At 41.1% G+C, this 17,878-nt stretch overlaps 1 protein-coding gene and 1 long non-coding RNA gene across 4 annotated transcripts; one reads left to right on the top strand and one right to left on the bottom strand.

Annotated features, from left to right (window-relative positions):
- Window positions 1-8,493: 8,493 nt before the first annotated feature.
- Window positions 8,494-15,386, bottom strand: LOC110506235 (cytochrome P450 2D9-like). Of its 3 annotated transcripts, XR_005039690.1 has the most exons (5): window positions 15,115-15,260; window positions 14,468-14,531; window positions 14,123-14,285; window positions 11,054-11,195; window positions 8,494-8,924 (listed from the first exon to the last, which is right to left on the bottom strand). XR_005039690.1 is itself a non-coding variant. In XM_036963593.1 (4 exons), the coding sequence occupies exons 3-4, from the start codon at window positions 11,187-11,189 to the stop codon at window positions 8,737-8,739; spliced, it is 324 nt and encodes a 107-aa protein (XP_036819488.1). In that variant the 5' UTR covers window positions 11,190-11,195; window positions 14,123-14,285; window positions 15,115-15,254; the 3' UTR covers window positions 8,494-8,736. The 3 variants fall into 3 exon arrangements, 2 of the variants coding, with proteins under 2 accessions (XP_036819488.1, XP_036819487.1); XM_036963593.1 differs by lacking the exon at window positions 14,468-14,531 and having other exon boundaries at window positions 15,115-15,254; XM_036963592.1 differs by lacking the exons at window positions 11,054-11,195; window positions 14,468-14,531 and having other exon boundaries at window positions 15,115-15,386.
- On the top strand, window positions 15,266-16,060 carry LOC118944416. Its single transcript, XR_005039691.1, has 2 exons — window positions 15,266-15,391; window positions 15,811-16,060. It is a non-coding gene; the product is annotated as an uncharacterized LOC118944416 (long non-coding RNA).
- Window positions 16,061-17,878: the final 1,818 nt, after the last annotated feature.

Raw genomic sequence — 17,878 nt, 5'->3', positions numbered from 1 at the left:
ATGCTGTAGGGAAACAGCAGTCAGTCAGCACTGTGGGGTTCAGTTGGCTAAAGGAATATATAATGAGAAACAGGATAGCACCAGCCTCTCTATCAGTGTGCCTGCAGAACACATAGCACACTGGGGAGACCTTCAAAACAGAGGGTGCTGGAGAGACAAGGGACCTGTTTGAATACTTGAAGAGGGCATCCTTCCCATAGAGATAGAGATAGATATATGATCCATCCATCCTCCCCTCTTGAAATAATCACTGGTTGGACGGGTGAAGGCAAGGATTCCACCAAATATCTTTCACCAATCCAGTCATGTCAGATCATGGCTTATTTCAAGGTAGGGATGATTTAAGGATGCATTTTCAAAGTGAACAAGTGTTCATGAAATGTAATCTCAAAATGACGGACGAACAGGTGGAAACAATTGACTTAAAGAGCTCACCGTTTTGGTGGCAGAGTAGAGCGAAGGCCCCGTCCGATCGTAGCTATGCTTACCCACTACAAAATGAAAATGGCCTTGTTACAACAGGGTAGGGAATTTGAAGAACACCCCCCATTCTCTATTAATGAACAATTTCCTCGTGAAATAGTGGAGAGACGACGTGCCCTGTACCCCACTTTCAAAGGCTCCAAGCAGAAAAGCAGAATGTTCATCTAGTGGTCGATAAATTATATGTAAATAATCAAACATGTTCAAGGACTCGAATATTACAACGTGGCTGTGAGTGATAGCTTTTTGAAGTAGTCCCCGATACATATTTGCACCACATTAAACAGTACAAATATGGATTCATTGATTTTTTTTACAAAAACAATTTTTTTGCATGAACAACTTTTTTTGTTTTTATTCATGCATTATGGAACCGTGGACTTAAAATAAGGTTGGATTTATGCTAATGCAGAATGGTTGTGATGAACTTATCCTTTTTCTATTTAGGCAATATGGAACTTTGGACTATATGGACGTAATATCAGGTTTTGATTTAGGGGAAGGCAGGATGGGTAAGGCTGACCCTTTTTTTCTTTAGGTTTTAGGAGGCCATGTGCTCCAAATGAGAACAAAGATCTGCTATGAAATTTAATCGCCACTAGGGGACAGTACACTCAAGATAATGAAAATGGTACATTGGTCCTTGGCAAATATTGTAAATCACAATTGTTATCAACGATGGAGTCAATTGTGGTCTCAGTCTCAAAACCATTGGAGACCACAAAGCCAAAATGTGTTTTGCCTAGATCTGTGAAATGTGGTATTGGTCCAACCCTCGCTGGCTGCAACCTGGTCTCAAAGCATTTCATATTATTCTTTATGTAAATGTAAGACACTTCATTTAGTATGATATGTTAAGTTTCGTATGGTATGTATTCATTAATTTGTGGATGTTCATCATCCATTTTGTATGATACTGTGTGTTACAAATTACAATTTGTAATGATATGTTATGAATTGCAATTTGTTGTGACTAACGTTAGCTAGCTGGCAAATGTTAGCTAGGCTAGGAGTTAGAGGTTAGGGTTAAGGTTAAAGTTATGAGTTAGGTTAAAGGGTTGAGGTTAGGATTAGGGGAAGGGTTAGCTAACATGCTAAGTAGTGGAAACATAGCTTAAAAGTAATACGTAGATGACAAGTTGCTAATTAGCTAAAATGCTAATGTTGTCCGTGATGAGATTCGAGCCCACAACCTTTGGGGTTATATGCCCACTGATTCACCCCAACCAAAGTAACCTTCTGTCTTATGCAACAATACCAAACTTAACATATCATACTAATTTGAATGTCCTGGATTTACATGTACTATGCTATTCTATGAGACCAGGCTGGACCCTCTTACACCTATGTTAAAACAGCTCTATTTTCCAAATCATCTGTATGCTAATTCCTGGTGATTTTATGAATCCTTATATTACCTTTATTGTGTAAACAATGTTCTTGGACCACATGAAGAAGGTGGTAGAGACTAAATTAAAATGTGCTGAGCTCTGTAATTTTACTAATAGGACCTACAAAGACAATGTGGGTGGAGTCTGAGCTTCTCCTTGTGAACTTGACAGGTTATGTGATGTTTACCTTTTCAGGAGCTTCATTTGTTTAGCAGGAAAAGAGGTCATTTGGCTTCAGCTATCTTTCATAGATCACAAAATAAAGCTTCCTCATTGGTGGGCTGAACAGGCACAGGTACTGAGAGACCTCTCTGATTGGTGGGCTGTACGGGCACAGGCACTGAGCCAACTGATTTGTGGGTGTGCACACGTACTTGATGTCAGGTACATGATAGACAGAAGCAGCAAAGGCCTGAGATTCCATCCACCGGGACTGAGCACTGGGGCATCGTACAGAGGAAGACCAGCTTCACTGGGCTCCTCATTACTGCTCTGTTTGCAGTGGTTTCCAGTCTGGAGAAGGAATACATCTATGTGAAACAAGAAATGATCTAGCAGCAGGCTTAGAAGTACTGCAAAGAGCATGACACTGACCTGGCCTCAATCAAAAAGCTATATGATAATGAGCTTGAATCCGTAGGGGGCAAATATGGCACCTATACCTGGATTGGCATATACAGAGATGACTTGACTACAGAGTGGAAGTTGTCTGGAGGGGAAAGTTTACTCTTTAAAATGTAGGCTCCTCAGCAACCAGATGGGGGCAAAAATAACTGTGTTGTAATGCAAAATTTGCAAGGTTATGTGAGAACTATGCTGAAGTACACCCTTTCTTCTGATATAAGGAGAAGCGTGACAGTGATCTGGTCCTGGTAAAGGAGAAGAAGGCTCTAAAAAGATTTGGCATGGGTCCTGAGATCCTCAAAAGGTTCTACAGCTGCAACATCGAGAGCATTCTGACTGGTTGCATCACTGCCTGGTGCAGCAATTGCTCGGCCTCTGAACGCAAGGCACTACAGAGGGTAGTGTGTCCGGCCCAGTACATCACTGGGGCTAAGCTGCCTGCCATCCAGGACCTCTACACCAGGCGGTGTCAGAGGACGGCCCTAAAAATTGTCATAGACCCCAGCCACCCCAGTCATAGACTGTTCTCTCTATTACGACATGGCAAGTGGTACCGGAGTGCCAAGTCTAGGACAAAAAGGCTTCTCAACAGTTTTTACCCCCAAGCCATAAGACTCCTGAACAGGTCATCAAATTGCTACCCGGACTATTTGCATTGTGTGCCACCCCAACCTCTCTTTTTACACTGCTGCTACTCTCTGTTTATCATATATGCATATTCACTTTAACTATACATTAATGTACATACTACCTCAATTGGGCCGACCAAACAGTGCTCCCCCACATTGGCTAACCGGGTTATCTGCATTGTGTCCCACCCACCACCCGCCAACCCCTCTTTTACACTACTGCTACTCTCTGTTCATCATATATGCATAGTCACTTTAACCATATCTACATGTACATACTACCTCAATCAGCCTCACTAACCGGTGTCTGTATGTAGCCTCGCTACTTTTATATCCTCGCTACTGTATATAGCCTGTCTTTTTACTGTTGTTTTATTTCTTTACCTACCTATTGTTCACCTAATACATTTTTTGCACTATTGGTTAGAGCCTGTAAGTAAGCATTTCACTGTAAGGTCTACCTACACCTGTTGTATTCGGCGCATGTGACAAATAAACTTTGATTTGATTTGAGTACTGCAGGCAGCACCACAGTAACCTCTCCAGCCTGCTCTCTAAGACAGAGCAACTCCAAACCCAACAGCAGATCTCAGAAGCCCAGACGGACCACGTGTGGATGGGTCTGCTCTTCCTGGTTGGCGAGTAGCTGTGGGTGAGCGGGAACCCCCTGGAGTACCAGGCATGTACTGGGGGAAGCTGCCCCACTGCCCCGCCCAACACATCCGCTGTGGGACTCTGGCCAAGATGGGAGAGCACTGGGGAACCTGGGACTGTGAGGACAGGTTGAACTTCATCTGCTCCACGAAGAAAGAAGAAAAGACTGAGCCTTCTAGGCCTCCTATTGTTTATCATGATGACCAATGTTCCCGCTAAGCTGCACGTGGGTGCGCAATAGCCCCGAGACTGCCACGCAGATCCCTCAGGACTGCCGCACAGAAGAAATATCAGCCCATGGAGAGAAGCACAAGATTGAACTTCACTGAACTTTCTAGAGTTTTCCTTGTTAGTTAACACTATCAATGTTTCCCTTTACTGTGGCAATTGTGATTGAATCAACACAATATTAGCCACTTTCAATGCAACATACAGAAACAAAACGAACGATGCAAGACTTAGTATGCAAAACTAACTATGCACCTGATTTTGTTGTAGGCAGAACGCATCGGAGTAGGATTCCATTGCATTGACAAGCAGGACTCAACCCATTCTCTACACAGACCGGTGCGGCATAACCAATCAGACCTGCAGTAGACCTATTTTGCAAATAGAGCAGTGCCACATATGGATCTGTGCCATTTACTTTGAGCTGGACTGTGTTTACAGCATGAGCGGTCGTGAGTAGGTGCACTTGTTTTGAGATCAAAGCGAGAGCTGTATGTAGCCAAGTGTGCACATTTTGCTCATATCCTTTGCTAGTTAGTGAGTTGTAAGCCCAGTTATAGATCATTTGTAGTCAGCAATAGGGGAGTGATCGCTTCCTACAACAGCACAAAATGTGTACATTTCCAGATATAGCTAATATGCAGAGGGTAGCATAATTTGTCTGATTCTCTGTAATAATTATATGGGAATAATAATGCATTTTATTTTGTAAAACATTGAGGATGACTTGTAACATTGTATGTTTCTTGATAACTTGGTAGTGTAAAACGATTGGATAAATCATGTAAAAGTACTCTCACTTATGCACAAGTATTGTCTTATTTTTTGTATATATTTTTTAATTTAACCTTTATTTAACTAGGCAAGTCAGTTAAGAACACATTTTTATTTACAATGACAGCCTACCTTATGTATGTTAAGATCAAATTACATTTAGTTGGCCAGATCAGAGCATCATAAAAAAATATTTTATAGACCTTTATAGACCAAGCTGATAGACTGAGTGTCCGTTCATCTCTGGCCTTCCTCCACTGGGTCATAGAAGTGGCAGATTCAGCAGACTGCTAGCACTCCATGAATGTCTGATACCTTTTGGCAACAACAAAATATTTTTCAGGGATGATGGAAGTCACCGAAATCACCTTGGCGCGTGGACACTATCTAATCACTACAAGGCAGCTCTAAGAAATTGACACTTTTACAAATCACGGGTAATCACTATTACGTCTCAACGCCCCCAGCAAGCAGTGATAGATAAACAATATGTAGGGAGGATTGGGGTCAATTTTGACAATGTAATTCCCATTGCTATGCAGCCTGTGGTTATGAATAATAGATTGGCAGGTAATGATACGGCTTTTATTGACACCCCAGGTGATTTCAAACCCCTAAAAAGGTTAGAAATTCATGCACCTAAACGTTCGCAGCCTTTTGCCAAAAATGGACTAGTAGAGGTGATGACGTGACAGCGTGGTATGGCAAGGCTTGTCCCATGAATTAATCACACAAAAAATAGAATTAGCTGATAACTACGATACAAACATTCTGGATAATATAGAGAATCTGGAACGATTTATTGATCATCGTTTTGAAATGCTCGAGAAAGAAACGGATACATCGAAGCGAACCAGACAAGACCTTTCTTTGAGTTCTGCGAGTGAAACGGGAGGAAAGCCGCCGTCTAAAATTCCAAACGTAACATTGGAGGGGGACGTTTTTATAACTATGTCTCCAGAAGATAGAGCAATGCTTACAAGCATGAATGAGCAGTTCAAAAAACGTGATCTATTGCCTGGGCTACTGGGGGAGGTTGAGGCCTTAAAAACAGGACTGGATCACAGTCAAAAGGATGGAAGAAATACGAGCGGAAAATAAAATATTGAAAACTACAGTGGACTCCCTAAAAGGCACTACAGAGAGGCTACTGTATGATTTTTTAAATGTTTTTAATTTGAAGATTGTACATTAGAAAAACCAAGGTCGTTTTTTTTAGTTTAATACGATATGTTCTAATTGTAAAGGTCGGGTATATTATGACTTAAAAGCCGTTATATATTGCGGCCCTTGTTCGCCGATGTGAATCGGAATGATTAGCTTTTAAGATATCACCTAATAAATCTGAATATGTATTATAGGGCTAGGATAAAGGATTATATAATTAAAAACCGGCTTAGGTTCTCTTTTGGAATAGGCATATACGATCATAAAACAATTGCTGTTACCCTTTTACATTAAAAATGAATCTCAATATAAAAACGTAAAGGATGATTATTCTTCCGATACACACCGACAAATGGATGGATTGGGTATTGTCAACAGGGTTGTTGTCTCTAGTATGTGTGGGCTGATTAACACTGGGATAAGGTGATTAAAGTTGACGGTAGAACTAATACAATAATTGGTTTATGGAAGCACTTCTCTAAGCGCAGCCCAATCTCACATTCAATTCGCGCATACATGTACATAATGTATTTCACAGCCAGCCCATAATGTTGACCCTGAGGACTTGCGTATTTTCACTCCAAATTGAGCCCAAAATGAGAACGTTTCTCACTATAAGTATTTGGGTATCTGGCTTGATGCCAAGTTGTCTTTTGAAACACATTGAAAACTTGACAAAGAAGCTGAGAATTACGATTGTTTTTATATAGAAACAAATCCTGCCTCAGTTTTAGATAGAAGGAAGAATGTTCAAACAACGCTTCTCCCTGTAATGGTGACTATGGTCACATTATTTATATGCAAGCGGCGGCCTCTGGTTTGAAACAATTGGAGTCAGTATTCCATTCAGCAATCCGTTTTATCACTGGGGATGGTTTTAGGACTCATTATTATATTCTGTACAAACATGTGGGATGGACCTCTGTCTGTAAGAAGAGAATTGCACTCTATTTTATTTATTTAGTCTTGCAGAAACGTTCTCTGTACATTACATTACATTATTGATTCATTTTAGACGTACAAATGACCAAGCCCGTTCTCAGGGATGGATAACTCTGGAGATTCCGTTGGTCTCCACAGAATTGGGAAAATATGCTTCTAGTTTTTTTGCCCTTATGTGTTGACCAATACACAAAATGCCTTGCAATGAGATGTTCTGGTGCCTTTCAGGAATTTTTAATTATTGATTGGAGACTTTTATGTTACAGAATTCGATTGCTTTTCTTAGCCAGGTCTTGGTAGATTTGCAGTGGTCTGATACTCCTTCCATTTCAATATTATCGCTTGCACAGTGCTCCTTGGGATGTTTAAAGCTTGGGAAATATTTTTGTATCCAAATCCGGCTTTAAACTTCTTCACAGTATATCGGACCTGCCTGGTGTGTTCCTTGTTCTTCATGATGCTCTCTGCGCTTTTGACGGACCTCTGAGACTATCACAGTGCAGGTGCATTTATACGGAGACTTGATTACACACAGGTGGATTGTATTTATCATCATTAGTCATTTAGGTCAACATTGGATCATTCAGAGATCCTCACTGAACTTCTGGAGAGAGTTTGCTGCACTGGAAGTGAAGGGGCTGAATCATTTTGCACGCCCAATTTTTCAGTTTTTGATTTGTTAAAAAAGTTTGAAATATCCAATAAATGTCGTTCCACTTCATGATTGTGTCCCACTTGTTGTTGATTCTTCACAAAAAAATACAGTTTTATATCTTTATGTTTGAAGCCTGAAATGTGGCAAAAGGTCGCAAAGTTCAAGGGGGCCGAATACTTTCGCAAGGCACTGTTAATGTAATGTTGCGTATTATGTATTTAATTATAGTGGGTTTTAGAGTGCTGTTGTGTTTTATTTGTGTATTGAGTTTTATTTGTACATTTATGCAAAGCTCTCTTGTACATATTACCTCAAATAACCCGTGCCCTCGCACACTGACTCCGTACCCGGCCGTACCCCCTGTATATAGTCTGCCTATTGTTATTTTGCTGCTGCTCTTTAATTATTTGTTACTTTTATTTCTTATTCTCATCCGTATTTTTAAAACTGCATTGTTGGTTAGGGCCCGTAAGTAAGCATTTTACTGAAAGGTCTACTACACCTGTTGTATTCGGTGCATGTGACTAATAACATTTGATTTGTAGAAGAGTTTTATCTCAATGTGACTCCGGTTAAATAAAGCTTAATATCAAAAATAAAACGTGAATAGCTACTGTACTTGTGCTTTGAAAAAACAAAAATGTATTCATATAGTTTGATCTAGCCCTTAAAAAGTATTTTTACACACCGTTGTATATACTGTTTCTACAGTCAGCTAATATTCTGTATGTTCAGAGGGCTATTAGCATTTTCTTTTAAAATTAATAAAATAAATAAATACAAATACTTAAATGGTTATTTTGTTAGAGTGTTGTTTTTAGGATTTTTACATTTAATTATATTCTCTAGTTTCATTCGAAATGTTTGCATCGTGGGTCTGTTTACTGTGTCTGTATGGAATGTGGTTTGAAGAGTCATGGTTGGGAGAAGAGGAAACACAAAAATCACTATCCAATTTATTTCTGGACTGGCTGCATTCATTCACCTCATTTTACATGTTATGTGATGTTTACCTGTTGAGGAGGTTAATTTATTTAGCATGAAAATAGGTCATTTGATTTCGACTGTCCATCACAGATCACAAAATGTGTTATTAAAAACTATAAGGCACTCAATTGAGGGTATGGCATTATTTAATGTGCTGCTTTAGTGATATTGCCGCTCAGTGAAAACTGTCGGTAGTTCACCATCACAGGCTGCTTCTCAGACGCACTCCCAGGCGGTAGGATTTTTGCGCCTGTGCAATGCCAAAAATCTGGCGGAAGTCAGGCGCACCTTCTTGTTCAGGCGAGACAAATTGCACATGTCGAAGCAAGGTTACCAGTATCAGAAGGAGCTCCGTGCGCGCTAACCCTTCTCCCAGGCATACACGAGAGCCTGTGGAACACAAACACAGTTATTTATGTTGACGACACCTTCATACACATGCTGTAGTAAACATGGTGGACAAGCCGTTTCTACATGTACAGTGCCTTCGGAAAGTATTCAGGCCCCTTGACTTTTCCCACATTTTTTTACGTTACAGCCTTATTCTAAAAAAAAACATTCTCAGCAATCTATCCACAATAGCCCAGAGTGACAAAGCGAAAACAGGCTTTTCGAAATGTTTGCTAATTTAATAAACATAAAAAACAGAAATACCTTATTTACATAAGTATTCAGACCCTTTGCTATGAGTCTCGAAATTGAGCTCAGGTACATCCTGTTTCCATTGATCATCCTTGAGATGTTTCTACAGCTTGATTTGAGTCCACCTGTGGTAAATTCAATTGATTGGACATGATTTGGAAAAGGCAAACACCTGACCAGCTGAAAGTGCTGGTCAGAGCAAAAACCAATCCATGAGGTCGAAGGAATTGTCCGTTGTCACGCCCTGACCTGAGTTATCTTTGTTTTCTTTATTGTTTTGGTTAGGTCAGGGTGTGACGAGGGTGGTATGTGTGTTTTTGTCTTGTCTAGGGTTTTTTGTATATCTATGGGGTTTTGGTTTGTCTAGGTAAATGTAGGTCTATGGTGGCCAATCAGAGGCAGCTGTTTATCATTGTCTCTGATTGGGGATCCTATTTAGGTTGCCATTTTCCATTTTGGTTTTGTGGGTTATTGTATATGTGTAGGTGCATGTCAGCACGCGTGTTTATAGCGTCACGTTCGTTTTGTTATTTATGTTTTTTGTTTAGTGTTCTTCGTTTAAATAAAGAAGAATATATTCAAATTACGCTGCGCCTTGGTCTCCTCACTATGACGAACTTGACATCCGTAGAGCTCCGAGACAGGATTGTGTTGAGGAACCGATCTGGGGAACATTTCTGCAGCGTTGAAGGTCACCAATAATACAGTGGCCTCCATCATTCTTAAATGGAAGATGTTTGGAATCACCAAAACTCTTCCCAGAGCTGGCCGCCAGGCCAAACTGAGCAATCGGCGAAGGACGTTGGTCAGGGAGGTGGCCAAGAAGCCGATGGTCACTCTGACAGCGCTCTAGAGTTCCTCTGTGGAGATGGGAGAAACTTCCATAAGGACAACCATCTCTGCAGCACTCCACCAGTCAGGCTTTTATGGTAGAGTGGCCCGACAGAAACTACTCCTCAGTAAAAGGCACATGACAGCCCGCTTGGAGTTTTCCAAAAGGCATCTAAAGACTCTCAGACCATGAGAAATAAGATTCTCTGGTCTGATGAAACCAATATTGAACTCTTTGGCTTGAATGCCAAGCATCACATCTGGAGAAATCCTAGCACCATCCCTACGGAGAAGCATTGTGGTGGCAGCATAATTTTTTTCCAGTCATTTTTGACTAGTCAGGATCGAGGAAAAGAGCAAAGTAGAGAGCGATCCTTGATGAAAACCTGCTCCAGAGCACTCAGGACCTCGGAATGGGGGCGAAGGTTAATCTTCCAACAGTACAACAACCCTAAGCACACAGCCAAGACAACGTAGGAGTGGCTTCGGGACAAGCCTCTGAATGTCCTTGAGTGGCCCAGCCAGAGCTCAGACTTGAACCCTATAAAACATCTTTGGAGAGACCTGAAAATAGCTGTGCAGCAATGCTCCCCATCCAACCTAACAGAGCTTGAGAGGATCCGCAGAGAGGAATGGGATAAACTCCCCAAATACAGGTGTGCCAAGCTTGTAGCGTCATACCCAATTAGACTCGAGGCTGTCATCGCTGCCAAAGGTGCTTCGACAAAGTACTGAGTAAAGGGTCTGAATACTTATGTAAATGGGTTATTTCAGTTTTTTATTTTTACAACATTTGCAAACATTTCTAAAAACATGTTTTTGCTTTTTCATTATGGGGTATTGTGTGTAGATTGATGAATGGAAAAAAACTTTTTAACACATTTTAGAATAAGGCTGTAACGTAACAAAATGTTGGAAAAAAACAAGGGGTCTGAATAATTTCCGAATGCACCGTCCACACTCTTATATATCTTATCAACATGAACTCTTGTTCAGTCTCTATGCATCCTCTCTATCTCCCTCTAGCTCTACCTCTCTCTCTGTACCTGCTGAGAATGTCAGAAAGGCCTCTGGTTTCACAAACTTGCCGTCCTCGTTGAGGAAGTTGTCAGGGCTGAACTCCTGAGGGAACTTCCACTGGCCCTCTTCATGGAGCACAGAGGACAGGTTAGGGATCACCATCGTGCCCTGGAACCGAAGAGGAAAGTATAGTTAGGGTGAGAACTGGAGAAGGCGGTGTACTCATATGACTAAGAAATTGAGAGGTTTTACAGATGATCTCAGGTATAACCTACATTCTGTACCCATCATGACATCACTCCCTCTAGCCCATGGGTCCATATGCTCCATCACCCGCATGTTGATTTTCTCCACCCATACCAGACGCGATCAGGACACGCAAGTTGAAATATCAAAACAAACTCTGAACCAACGACATTAATTTGGGGACAGGTCGAAAAGCATTGAACATTTATGGCAATTTAGCTAACTAGCTTGCTGTTGCTAGTTAATTTGTCCTTGGATATAATCATTTGGTTGTTATTTTACCTGAAATGCACAAGGTCCACTACTCCGACAATTAATCCACAGATAAAAAGTTTAACCCGAGTTTGTTTCTAGTAATCTCTCCTTCTTCAATCTTCTTCCCTTTCTTTGGACTTTATATGGCAGTTGGCAACCAGCTTTAAGGTGCATTACCACCACTAACAGGACTGAAGTGTGGACCTTAGTTCATCTTTCAATCACCCATGTGGGTTAATGCTCCTAAAAAACAATTAGGAGATGGGAGAGGCGGAACTTGCAGCGCTTCAAGCATCACAAATAGAACCAAGTTCTATTACAGCGCCTGGCTACTGTAACGCTTGTCTTTGTCCTCCTCAGATAAGGAGTAAGAAATGTCAGACCAATGCGCAGCGTGGTAGGTGTCCATATTGTATTTAATACGAATACTGAACACTTGAACAAAAACAATAAAATGACAAAAACGAACAGTCCTGAACGGTAAATCAAAACACAGAACAGAAAATAAGCACCCACAACTCAAAGGTGAAACCAGGCTACCTAAGTATGATTCTCAATCAGGGACAACGATTGACAGCTGCCTATGATTGAGAACCATACCAGGCCAAACACAGAAATCCCAAATTATAGAAAAAAGAACATAGACTGCCCACCCCAACTTACCCCCTGACCATACTAAAACAAAGACAAAACAAAGGAACTAAGGTCAGAACGTGACAGCTACACAGATGCTCGTTGACACGTGCGAGCAGTGTGGGTGTAATGATTGAATAACATGTATGTTTACATTTCTTTTGAAACACACGAGCGGTGTGGTTTTTATGTTAGGGTTCTGAGGTCACCAGTGGCAACATATTGTTATGATATGGGGAGTAGTTTAGTGGTCGTACATACAGTACACACTACCACTTCCACACCTCATCCCTAGGGGGCAGCAGCAACCGGGTCCCAAGCACAACAGTGCAGGCATTCAAGGGGATAGTCAATCCGTGAGAGAGAGGTGGCTACGGAGCTTCTCAGCCTGCTAATCTTTGTTTTGTTTTAGTTAACCTCTTTATTTTTGGACATGTATTTTGGTAGTTTATTTTTGCTTATATGTATTTTGGTCACCACCTTGAACAACAACTGATAATCCGCTTGGGCAGACTCAAGAGGTCAAGACGGAGCTGGCCCTGAACTCGGCTGTCTCCTCGGGCACATGCATTCAACACCTGGTCCGCATAATTTTAATTTTCACAGACAATGCACACATGAAATCAGGTTAGAGACCATTTAGCTAGGCGTAGGACACCTACACATAACGAGTGTAGCAAAATTAGTGGGCTAGTTACGTAACAGTATCAGTTGTCATACCGTGAAATGCTTACTTACAACAATCCATTTTTTTCAAGTAAGAAAATATTTGCTAAAAATACAAATGTATAAAGTAATAATAAAATAACAATAACGAGACTATAACTACGGGTTACCGGTACCGAGTCAATGTGCGGTGGTACAGGTTAGTCGAGGTATATTGAGGTAATATGTACATGTAGGTAAGGTTAAAGTGACTATATGCATAGATAATTAATAGCGAGTGGCATAAAAAAATGGGCTCAATGCAAATAGTCCAGGTAGCCAACTTGGCACTCCGGTACCGATTGCGTGTGGTAGCAGAGAGAACAGGCTATGACTAGGGTGCCTGGAGTCTTGGACAATTTTTAGGGCCTTCCTCTGACACCAACTGATATAGAGGTCCTGAATGGCAGGAAGATTGGCCTCAGTGATGTACTGGGCCATGCGCACTAACCTCTGTAGCGCCTTGCGGACGGATGCCGAGCAGCCATACCAAGCGGTGATGCAACCAGTCAGGATAATCTCGATGGTGTGCTGTAGAACGTTTTGAGGATATGAGGACCTATGCCAAATGTTTTCAGTATCGTGAGGGGGAATTGGCATTGTCGTGCCCTCTTCACGACTGTCTTGGTGTTTTGGACCATGATAGTTCGTTAATGATGTGGACGCCAAGGAACTTGAAGCTATCAACCAGCTCCACTACAGCCCCTTCGATGTAAATGGGGGCGTGCTCGGCCCCCCATTTCATGTAGTCCACGGTCAACTATTTTGATTTGCTCACGTTGAGGGAGAGGTTATTGCCCTGGCACCACACTTCCAGGTCTCTGACCTCCTCCCTGTAGGCTGTCTCATTGTTGTCGGTGATCAGGCCTACCACCGTTGTGTCGTCGACAAACTTAATCATGGTGGTGTCGTGCATGGCCACGCAGTCGTGGGTGAACAGGGAGTACAGGAGGGGACTAAGCACGCACCCCTGAGGGGCCCCCATGTTGAGAGTCAGCATGACAGATGTGTTGTTGCCTACTCTTACCACCTAGGGGCGGCCCACCAGGAAGTCACTGATCCAGTTGCAAAGGGAGATGTTTAGTCCCAGGGTCCTTAGCTTAGCGATTAGCTTTGAGGTGTGTGTTTGTGCTCTGCATTATATAAACTGATTTAAGGTCACCTCTACTTCTACCTACACCAATACAATTATATCACAAATTATAAAGCTGACCCAGGACCAGCCTAGGGGACACTAGGGGTTAAAAACACAGTACCTGTGCATTCTGTGATGTCGCTGATCATGAGATGGTTTGGTCGTCCTGAAAATTCAGCTGTGCATGTCACCAGTGCATCACAAACCGCCTCAAGGCCATTCAGTACCACGACAGGTCGTGATCCGATGTACAGACAGAACACGTTACCATAGCGCCTCTTCAGCTGAAACACAGAGGTAGAGAGAGGGAGAGAGAGTTCCCAAGCTGAACAGTAAGTTGTGTGACAAGTCAGACACATCTGAAGACGAAACTAAACCATAGCAAGCAACTACTGAGTTCCAGAGGAGGACATCACATAATAATGGCTGGAACAGAGCGAATGGAATGATGAATTTGATACCATACCACCTATTCCGCTCCAGCCATTTACCACGAGCCCGTCCTCCCCAATTAAGGTGCCACCAACCTCCTGTGAAAAGTTATTGTATTGTATCATTGACACTCCTCACTATCTGGGTTAAATTAATATGGATGAACAAACGTCTGTAACAAAACAAATCCCCATCAAGAACCTTTTTGAGGGTTGTTTCAAAAGCGGAGACAGTGCATGTTGATTTAGGCCTGATAAAACCTTTTGGAGCCTGACCTATTTTGGATCAAACACAGTTTAGTGGCTGTTGCTGCTCTGACATGAATCACAATGGCATTTTAAGTTAGTATCTAAAATGCTTTAGTTGAAAGTCTTCTAAAAACATAGTTGTTTGTTCAAGCTTAAAGGTCTGTAAGGACGCTACAAAACCATATCTTCCTGCACACAGTTTGGGTAACTTCAAACAAAACCAAATTACTGGTAACTATTCAAAAGTATTTTTATTTTTTTACTTTTATTTAACCAGGCAAGTCAGTTAAGAACAAATTCTTATTTTCAATGACGGCCTAGGAACAGTGGGTTAACTGCCAATCACTGACAACATACAGTGAATGACACAAAAATAAACCCAGGGTAAACAAAACTTTTCCAGGTTTGTGGATTTTTTGTAAAGTTCTCTTACCCTTTCCAGGTCTTTGAGGGGGTTGACAGGGTCCAGCTGTAGCAGATTGCCTAGGATGGGCAGGGGACGGGGTTCTGGGGGGAGGTTTTTAGGTCGGCGGACCCTGATCAAGAAGAACAGGAGGAAAAATAGCAACAACATCACCGAGCCTATCATGGTGACTGGGCTGCAGAAAATGTGTTCTTCACCATTTAAAGATACCAACCACACCACCCAGGGATATTTGCTGACTCTTAGATGCCACCCACACACATTGGACTGCTTTGAAAACTAGCAGGTCAGACAATGTTCATGAGGGATATTTGCTTACTCTGAGTTTACAGCCTATTTAGACAATTTAGCCTATTAAGGGATTATGAACCTGTGGTTGAACACAGTGTTCACCACTAATAATTGCACTCAAATGGAGTTCATTCAACTTTTTGATTAGAGTTGTTCACGATTTAAAGAGAAGCCACCTACACACATTGTCTGTTTATGCTGCCTTTCCATTTTATGATGTATTATAATTTGTCTAATATTATCATAATATTTCAATTTTAATATGTATTATAATTTGTCTAATATTATCATAATATTTCAATTTTAATATGTATTATCATTTGTCTAATATTATCATAATAGTTCATATGACCTAGGTCAGGTCATGAACCACAGCACTTTAAACAAAGTTATAGCTGGATTTTTATTTTGAAGGGAAGCGATTGAAGGCTGTGGGCGCCCAAACCTGACTCCTACTGTTCAACTCACTAAAGGGAGGAATCTGTAACATGCAGTAACACAGATAGGACAGCAGTCTGCGCCATTACTTGACTGGCCAGCACCCATTTGAAGTCATCAGCCAGCACTCAGAACAGCTCATTTCAAATGATAACATTTTAAAAATAAAAACGTAAATATATGTCAGCTACTTCAATAAAATAATTTCTGCATCAGTCATACCATTAGATATGAGTTCAGGCAAGGTTTTTTTATATATAGATTAAGCTATGCTTTAAAACTGTTAAAAACATTTGATATGGGCCAATAGGTTTTTAAATTGTCACAAAAAATACTATCAACATAAAGTACGTGTCTGTGACATTTGCGATCTAAGAAACAGAAATGACTAACGTAAACGTTTAAGTTCTAGTAAGTAGTTCATATTGACTTCATAAAGGCTGGGCGATATGTAGCATTTTTATTAAATATATGGACACTTATGAACAATAGCCTGTAGGATACAGCTGTTGAGACAGCAGTTGGTATTAAAATAAAATAAAAAAGAACCACAAACAAGTAGAGAGGAGATGCGATCAGGGAGAGTTGAGTTTGAGTGTAACCATTTCTCCAGCTCAACCTATTTGTGGAGCCAACTGAGTAGTGTGCAGGGTGACTCTTATCTTTCATACCACCGCTACATCGTGTTTGACAGGGGGCCAAAAACACTGGTTTCATTTCTTCAATTGTGAAACTCCTCAGCTGCTTCAGTTACACTGCTTCAACAAAGCTCCAATGTGGTTCTATCACCTTCAGTCAGATAGCCCTAAATAATTCGACAAGCAGTCACAACTCTAAGAATTGAAAATAAAAAAGAACCACAAACAAGTAGAAAGGGGTTCCGATCACAGAAAGTTGAGTTACGTTTGAGTTTAACCATTTCTCCAGCTCAACCTACTTGTAGAGCGGACTGAACAGTGTGCAGAGTGACTCTTATATTTCATATACATCAAATTAAATGTTATTTGTCACATGCGCCGAATACAACAGGTGTAGACTTTACCGTGAAACTCTTAATTACAAGGAAGAAAAATTAGCAAAATAAAAAAAAGCTAATAGTAACGCAATAAAATAACAATAACGAGGCTAAATACTGTGCAAGGAGTACCGGTACCGATTCAATGTGCAGGGGTACGAGGTAGTTGAGGTCATTTATGTATTATGTACATGTGGGTTGGGTTTAAAGTGACTAGGCAATCAGGACAGATTAATAAACAGAGTAGCAACAGGGTATGTGAAAGAGTGTGAAAGTTTGTCTGTGTGAGCATGTGTGTGGAGTCAATATGCATGTGTGTGTGTGTTGGAATGTAAGTGCAGTATGTGAGAGTGTGTGAGTAGAGTAGGAGTGTGGATAGAGTCAGTGAAAGATAGTCAGTGTAAAACACAGGGGGTGAATGTAAATATTCCGGGTAGCCATTTGATTAACTGTTCAGCAGTCTCATGGCTTGGGGGTAGAAGCTTTTCAGGAGCCTTTTGGTCTCAGACTTTGTGATCCGGTACCGCTTGCCATGTGGTAGCAGAGATAACAGTCTGTGACTTGGGTGGCTGGAGTCTTTGACAATTTTTAGGGCCTGGCAGGGAGCTCGGCCCCAGTGATGTACTGGGTCATATACACTACTCTCTGTACCACCACTACGTCATGATTGGCAGACGGCCAAAAACACTTGTTTAATTTCTTCAATTGTGAAACAGCTCCACTACTTTAGTTACACTGCTTCAGCCAAGCTCAAATGCCAGTCTGTCACCTTCAGTCAGATAGCCCTAAAGAATTTAGCAAGCAGTCACTTAGAACTCGGAGAATTGAGCGGGTCATGAATTCATTGAAAGATTGAACTCCAACAGTGATAGAAAAAGTAGCCTATTGTCATTTTGAGTAAAAGTACCTTAATAGAAAATGACTCAAGTAAAAGTGAATGAACCAGTAAAATACTACTTGAGTAAAGGTCTGAAAGTATTTAGTTTTAAATATACTTAAGTATCAAAAGTATATGTAATTGCTAAAATA

The sequence above is a fragment of the Oncorhynchus mykiss genome, chromosome 26 (genome assembly GCF_013265735.2).
Source record: "Oncorhynchus mykiss isolate Arlee chromosome 26, USDA_OmykA_1.1, whole genome shotgun sequence".
In the NCBI taxonomy this organism is placed as follows: Eukaryota; Metazoa; Chordata; class Actinopteri; order Salmoniformes; family Salmonidae; genus Oncorhynchus; species Oncorhynchus mykiss.
Note: the sequence above shows the minus strand (reverse complement) of the source record. Positions and strands in the feature narration are given on the sequence as shown.

Excerpts from the sequence above, each read along its gene's own strand:
- LOC110506235 (XM_036963592.1), bottom strand. The coding sequence starts at position 15,270 with ATGATAGGCTCGGTGATGTTGTTGCTATTTTTCCTCCTGTTCTTCTTG. Across the intron at positions 14,286-15,114 it reads CCCTCAAAGACCTGGAAAGG|CTGAAGAGGCGCTATGGTAA; the intron begins GTAAGAGAACTT and ends TCTGTGTTTCAG. Across the intron at positions 8,925-14,122 it reads CGACATCACAGAATGCACAG|GCTCTCGTGTATGCCTGGGA; the intron begins GTACTGTGTTTT and ends TGTGTTCCACAG.